Source organism: Cydia pomonella, chromosome 9 (assembly GCF_033807575.1).
Source record: "Cydia pomonella isolate Wapato2018A chromosome 9, ilCydPomo1, whole genome shotgun sequence".
In the NCBI taxonomy this organism is placed as follows: Eukaryota; Metazoa; Arthropoda; class Insecta; order Lepidoptera; family Tortricidae; genus Cydia; species Cydia pomonella.
The window spans coordinates 14,387,429-14,395,137 of NC_084711.1; the positions used below are offsets into that span (position 1 = coordinate 14,387,429).

At 42.7% G+C, this 7,709-nt stretch overlaps 1 protein-coding gene across 1 annotated transcript; it reads left to right on the plus strand.

Annotated features, from left to right (window-relative positions):
* The first annotated feature begins 1,486 nt into the window (after positions 1-1,486).
* LOC133521000 (uncharacterized) lies at positions 1,487-2,338 on the plus strand. The gene has a single exon (XM_061855722.1). The coding sequence runs from the start codon at positions 1,487-1,489 to the stop codon at positions 2,336-2,338; it is 852 nt and encodes a 283-aa protein (XP_061711706.1).
* The last annotated feature ends 5,371 nt before the right edge of the window (positions 2,339-7,709 follow it).

The following is a 7,709-nucleotide window of genomic DNA, read 5'->3' on the forward strand; positions in this document are numbered from 1 at the left end:
TGAAAAACTGGCACGCGACTTATTTTAGGGAATCATTTTGTTTATTTTATAGTGGCTCATTTATCAGCGGCAAGATTTGGAGGAAATTTACATGAGGTTTTTAGGCCTTTTTCACCTGTTCTAGAAAAAGCTAAATTAGTCCTCAAATAACAATCTGGAAAATTTGGGTTTGGGTTTGGAAAACCGGAAATAAAAATCGAAGGAAAAAAATGTTGACGCTTATAATGTGAATATTTTTTTACAACTATATATGACTTAGAGCATATAAAAAAATATTTACAGGCTGATTATATGCTAGATAAGGATTTTAAAACCTCCTAATAGTCGGTGCCACAGTCTGACACTACGAAGTTGGCACCTGTTCTTTGAAAATAAGGAAAAATATCTTCCCCACCACAATACAGGCAAGGTAATTAAATATTGCTTATTCATAATAGTCGAAGCATTGCTCAATATTTTGGTGTATAATTAGATATTTCATCTCTTACAGTTTTCTTTAACATTCGATACTTTCCCGCCAGTAAATATACCATTTTCGGGATCGTGCCGGCACCACTTAAATGTCAACATATTAAATGACTGTAATGAAAAACAAAGAAGGCCATTTAAGAAAATATTGATGGACAATGTGCTAAAAATATGTATACACTGCCTTAAAGTATAGACAGTAAGGTCGTGTATACATATTTTTGGCACTATGTCCTTGTCGATATTGAATACCTTGACTGTAAAATTGTGGCGACAGATATTTTTATTGTTAATATATTAATAAATAATATTAATGTTATTATATTCAAACGCCATTACGGTTCCGCGCGACGCGAGCGCGGTGAACAAGAACTTGCCTTATCGCTCGGTTCGCTTCGCCGTAGATCGGCGACCCGAGCGTGCATTCGTGCGCGCTCGGAAATCCTAGTTAGTCGGCAGATATCCACTCTCGAGGCTGGACGCATGCGCTCGCGCCGCCCGAGTAACGGTTAATGCTTACGCACCGACTCGCTTACATTTGGGATTATATTCGGTTTGCGCTGCGCGCCGAATAGCGCTTATAAATTTAGTTCTTTTTATGTACGCTATCATTATGTGCTTTTTCTATCTCCTGTGTTTACTTTAAGTTTCTCTTCAACTATACTGTGCTGTGCTTTGTACTCTTATTTCTTTTCTTTGTGCTTGTGACTCTTGTGTGCCGTTATTGACAATATACATAATTAGTGTGGAAACTAGCTGGTTTTACTTCTCTCATTAGGCTAGTTCACCACATAATTGGTGACCCCGACGTGATTACGGACAGTTGTGTAACGGACATTTTTAGATATTACCGTGTAACCGGTGTGACGGCCATTTTTGAATTTTAATTTATAACAAACGTTTGTATTTAAAACTTTTACATACTTTATTGAGTTTTATATTTAAACAAGCATTACGCTTTCAAGATTTTGAGCACAGTTTCAAGTTTAAAATAGACCTTTTGAATTTTAAGTTCAAAATGCCTAATGGTAATCAGGGCGCACCTGAGGTGACTGTGCAGGTCCCTGGACCGGGGGCCAGTTCGAGTGAGTCATCCGTTAGCCACATAAGTGTTAAGCCACCGCCCTTTTATCCGGATAAGCCGACTATGTGGTTCGCTCAGCTAGATGGCCAGTTTACGTTGACAAAGATTACGAGTGACACTACCAAGTTTTATCATGCCATATCCGTTTTGGAGTATAAATACGCGGTTGAAGTTGAGGATATTATAACCAACCCGCCGGCGAGTGATAAATATGGCACCCTCAAGAGGGAACTCATAGCTCGTTTGTCAAGTTCTAAGCAGGAGCGTTTAAAGCAGTTGATGTCGAAAGAGGAGCTCGGTGACAGGAAGCCGAGCCAGTTTTTGCGGCATATTCGGAGTTTAGCGGGTGCAGATTATCCGGATGATTTTATTCGCCATTTGTGGATGAGTCGATTACCTACAGTGTTGCAAAGCATAGTCGCTTACCAGGATAATTTGCCCTTGGACACCGTGGCGCAGATGGCGGACAAGGTGCATGAAGTTACCCCGCCCGGACCTGGTTATCAGGTGGCTGCGGCGTCGTCATCAAGCGTTCCTGGTTCCATGATAGACCAGTTGCAACAGAAAATTGACGCATTAGCGTCAAGGCTTGACGCGATGTCCACCTCCCGGGGCCGTCAGGGTCAGCCCCGGTCGAGGTCCCGCGGCAAGCCACGTAATCGTTCCAGAAGCCGGCCGCGAGCTGGCAAGCCCAGCGGCGACGGCCAGCGCCTGTGCTGGTACCACTACAAGTATGCGGAAAAGGCAGATAAGTGCATTCCCCCTTGTGCGTATTCAAAAAACTAGTAGATCGGTCGCTCGTAGCGGCCAGTGAAAGTGTTCCAGTGTCAAAGCGTTTATTTGTTACTGACGCTAAAACAAAAATTCAGTTTTTGGTGGACACCGGGTCCGATCTATGTGTTTATCCGGTTAGCTTTTTGCGTGCGCAACGACGTCATATTAAGACTGATTATGAACTTTACGCCGCAAATAATACTACCATTAGTACTTATGGCTGGCTTACCTTGTCGCTTGATTTTAATTTACGCCGTATGTTTTGTTGGCGCTTTGTAATCGCTGATGTGAGCAAACCTATTATCGGAGTGGATTTTCTCTCATTTTATCATTTACTTGTCGATGTTCGTTATGCTCGTTTAGTCGATGGAATAACTTTGCTCTCATCAGCCGCTGTAGATGCTTCAGCTTGTCCTTACCCCAAAATTAAAGTAATTTCTGGTAATATGCCGTTTCACACCTTACTTGAGGAATACCCGGACATTATTAAGCCTGCCGGTAATCCTCAGCAGCGTAAGTGTAAACACCAGACGCAGCACTTTATTAAGACTACGCCAGGTGCGCCTGTATTTTCAAGGCCACGGCGTTTAGCACCGGATCGCCTCAAAATTGCGAAGCGGGAATTTGAGGATATGGTGCGCTCGGGGATTGCGCGACGATCGGAGAGTCCTTGGTCGTCTCCGCTGCACTTAGTACCTAAAAAGGACAATGGCTGGCGTCCTTGTGGCGATTATCGCGCTCTTAACGCACGGACTGTCCCTGATAGGTACCCAGTGCGGCACATCGCTGATTTCTCGCATAACCTTTTTAAATGCAAGGTATTTAGCAAGTTGGATTTAGTGCGCGCGTATAATCAAATTCCCGTCGCGCCCGAGGACGTTCCGAAAACGGCAATCACGACACCTTTTGGACTTTTCGAATTCCCATTTATGAGTTTTGGTTTGCGCAATGCGGCGCAAACATTCCAACGGTTTATGGACGAAGTCCTTAGGGGTCTTGATTTCTGTTTTCCGTTTATCGATGACGTTTTAGTAGCCTCTGCCAATGACTCAGAACATGAAGCCCATTTACGAGCGGTTTTTGAGCGTTTCAATGATCATGGTATACTGCTTAATGCTAATAAATGTGTATTTGCGGTACCGGAAGTAGAGTTTTTAGGTTACCTGGTTTCGTCGGAGGGTACTAAGCCTATAGGAGCTAGGGTGAAGGCTATTCAAGATTTTCCTAAGCCTAAGATGATTAAGGACCTGAGGCGTTTCCTAGGGGCACTAAATTTTTACAGGCGGTTTATTACCGGTGCTGCTAAATTACAAGCTCCTCTCCATGCACTACTAAGTGGTCCAGGGGTGAAGAGCAACAGCCCGGTTGTCTGGACTCCAGAGTCAGAGGAGGCTTTTAATGCTTGCAAGTCAAGTATTGCAAATGCCGCTCTTTTGGCGCATCCAGACCCTTCCGCTCCCCTAGCGGTGGTTACAGACGCTTCAGATTTCGCCATTGGTTCTGTCATCCAACAACAGGTCGAGGGACATTGGCAACCATTGGGATTTTTCTCTCGCAAGTTGACACCCGCTCAGACGAGGTATAGCACCTACGATCGCGAACTTTTAGCCATTTATGAGTCAGTGAAGTACTTTAGATACATGATCGAGTTGAAACCGTTTTTTATACTCACTGACCATAAACCTATAGTCTCCGCTCTTAAAAAATCCCTCGATTCGTGTTCTCCGCGGCAATTCCGGTATTTAGATTTTATTTCTCAGTTTACGTCGGATATCCGGTATATATCAGGTGAAGAGAATGTCGTCGCGGACTCGCTATCGAGGATTGAGGCCATCACAGATGGACTTGACTTACAGATTTTAGCTTTGTCACAGGCTACGGATACAGAGCTTCGGGACTTAATCAATGGCGGTTCATCTCTGAATTTAGAAAAAAAATCATTTGGATCGGTCAAGTTATTTTGTGATGTATCCCGGCCAGCCCCGCGTCCCTTCATTACATCAGAGTTCCGGAAGCAAGTTTTTGATTCCCTCCATGGACTCAGTCACCCTAGCGCTAGAAACACTATCAGGTTGGTGACTGAGCGTTACGTGTGGCCAGGGATCAAGAAGGATTGTAGGATATGGGCGCGAGCGTGTATTCCGTGCCAGCGCTCTAAAGTTTCACGCCACGTGCATGCCCCGGTTCATGATTTCAAGCCACCTACTGGTAGGTTCTCACACGTTCACGTCGATCTAATTGGCCCTATGCCTGTGTCGAACGGTTTTAAATACTGTCTCACGGCTGTAGATAGGTTTACGCGTTGGCCTGAGGCAGTACCGTTGTACGATATCACGGCGGAAAGTGTTGCCAAAGCTTTCATTTCGACGTGGGTGGCACGTTTTGGCTGTCCTCAAAATGTTACTACTGACCGAGGCAGGCAATTCGACTCCAATTTATTCCGGCAGATAGCAACAATGACTGGGTCTCGTCACTTGCAAACTACTGCGTATCATCCGGCCGCGAATGGAATCGTGGAGAGGTTCCATCGCCAGCTCAAGGCTGCCATTATGTGCCACGCAGATGAATGTTGGACTGAAACCCTTCCACTAGTACTTTTAGGAATACGTAGTGCATGGAAGGAAGATCTGTCTGCTTCGACCGCCGAGTTAGTTTACGGCGAGCCGTTAAGACTTCCCAGCGATTTATTGCAACCGACACCTGACCAACTGACGGACTATACCGATTTCTTGTCACGTTTGCGTCAGCATATGAAAAAGTTGCAACCGACAACGGTTACACGTCATGGCTCTGCCAAAATTTTTATTTATAAGGACTTGGCAACTGCAACTCACGTTTTTGTGAGACAAGATTTTGTTCGTAGGTCGCTGCAGCCACCGTATGCTGGCCCCTACAGAGTAATCGATAGGTCGGATAAGTATTATAGGGTTGACATCGCCGGTAATGAGGTTTCTATTTCTATTGATAGGTTAAAACCTGCCTACATTTTGACCGAAACGTCTGGCCCTACCAAAACGTCATCGACCGTCTTGCCTAGCTCAGTTGCCATTCCTTCTGAACCTAAAGTGTCTCGTTCTGGTCGCCATATACGTTTCCCCGATTATTATCGACCGTAAAGGTCTCGGGGGGGCTGATGTGGCGACAGATATTTTTATTGTTAATATATTAATAAATAATATTAATGTTATTATATTCAAACGCCATTACGGTTCCGCGCGACGCGAGCGCGGTGAACAAGAACTTGCCTTATCGCTCGGTTCGCTTCGCCGTAGATCGGCGACCCGAGCGTGCATTCGTGCGCGCTCGGAAATCCTAGTTAGTCGGCAGATATCCACTCTCGAGGCTGGACGCATGCGCTCGCGCCGCCCGAGTAACGGTTAATGCTTACGCACCGACTCGCTTACATTTGGGATTATATTCGGTTTGCGCTGCGCGCCGAATAGCGCTTATAAATTTAGTTCTTTTTATGTACGCTATCATTATGTGCTTTTTCTATCTCCTGTGTTTACTTTAAGTTTCTCTTCAACTATACTGTGCTGTGCTTTGTACTCTTATTTCTTTTCTTTGTGCTTGTGACTCTTGTGTGCCGTTATTGACAATATACATAATTAGTGTGGAAACTAGCTGGTTTTACTTCTCTCATTAGGCTAGTTCACCACAAAATAAAGTGTTTACTTATATACTTACTTAAAATTCACCGCTTCCGGCAGGACTTGAGCCTACGACAATTGGAAACTGTAAAATCGCTCTTAACCAACCGAGCTACCTGGAAGGAAGCCTTCCAGATAAAGTGGTGAATTTTTTCCATTATTCCCTTAAGAGGAAATACTAGCAAAGCCCCTTCTCAGAATTGAGCATTTTAGGTAAATATCTCCGTCGCGCTGACGGGGGCGGCTCCTAAAATTAGTGCGATATGGATAACTGCAGGTTAGGCGAAAAATCCTGGTTCCTTTCTCGACATTTTCTTTCTCCAAAACATAAACAATCGTAACGAAATGAGGAATAAATGATCTGTACCCCTAGTGTAAATTTATTCGATAGTGAAACGTGACGTACGCGTTTGCGTTAAGTCTCATTTTGTATGGGATTTTGAGTTTCCAAAACGTCCCGCTTAGCGCGCTGGTTCTAAATCCCATACAAAATGAGACTTAACGCAAACGCGTACGTCACGTCACGCTATCGAATAAATTTACACTGGGGGTTCTGTGTCTGACTGTTTTGATTTGTGCATTTATTGTTGCTGATTTTGTATGCTAGGCGTCTCTGTTTACGGCGCATTCATTTGGCCGTTTTTACCGCCTTTTAAATAACCTAATTTTATAATAAGAAGACCATCAAAACAATTAAAGCATCACAGACACTAGTATTAGTAATATTGAATCCATATTTAAAAAAAAAATCTACGCATAAAATCCAGAAAAGAAAATGTTGAGTATTTTTGTATGGAAAAATTACCACTTATGTTTCTTCTTAATATAAAAAAAACTCCCTTGTTACTTCATTAATCACATTATTCCGTATATATTTGATATTCCTTCGATATCAGTACGTAGAATTATCATAAAAGGTCCGTGTTTTACTAGAAACAATTACAGTAAAATTAATTTTCCCCGAACAAAAAATCTTAGATGAGTAATTTTTCTCATGGGTTTCCTAATTGGAATCTTATTCAAATAAGTCTACTTATTTATGGTAGAAAGTTTTCTATTATAACGTATAACAATAGGTACATTTATAATTATACTTACCAGTTTTTTTTACATTCACTGACGGTTTCTACATACATTTTTTGGTCAAGTTTTGGGTTAAGGTATGTTATTGTTAATACTTAATATTAATACTTATATTGCGTCACTTTTTAGGGTTCCGTACCCAAAGGGGCAAACGGGACCCTATTAATGAGACTTCGCTGTCCGTCCGTCCGTCTGTCACCAGGCTGTATCTCATGAATCGTGATATATCAGATGATGTATTTCTGTTGCCGCTATAACAAGAAATACTAAAAACAGAATAAAATAAATATTTAAGGGGGGCTCCTATACAACAAACACAATTTTTTTGGCGTTTTTATAAATAATGGTACGGAACTCTTCGTGCGCGAACTCAACAATTACTTTGCTACTCTTGTGGATGAAATGCAACTTTCTCATCAGTTTTTGAACAATCAAGAGAGCCTTTACGATCTGGTGTGGTGAAAAAATATTGTATGCGTAATCTATATTCTATTTGTGCCTACAGCACGTCGAATACAGATCCTGCACCATTACTATAAAGAAACCGATCTTTTGTACCAGAACTAGGTCAGTTGCAGTGTCGCGTGTACGGAATAAACACACACATCCTCGTTTCTAATCCTAACCTCGTATCGGAATCGTTTTCAGAA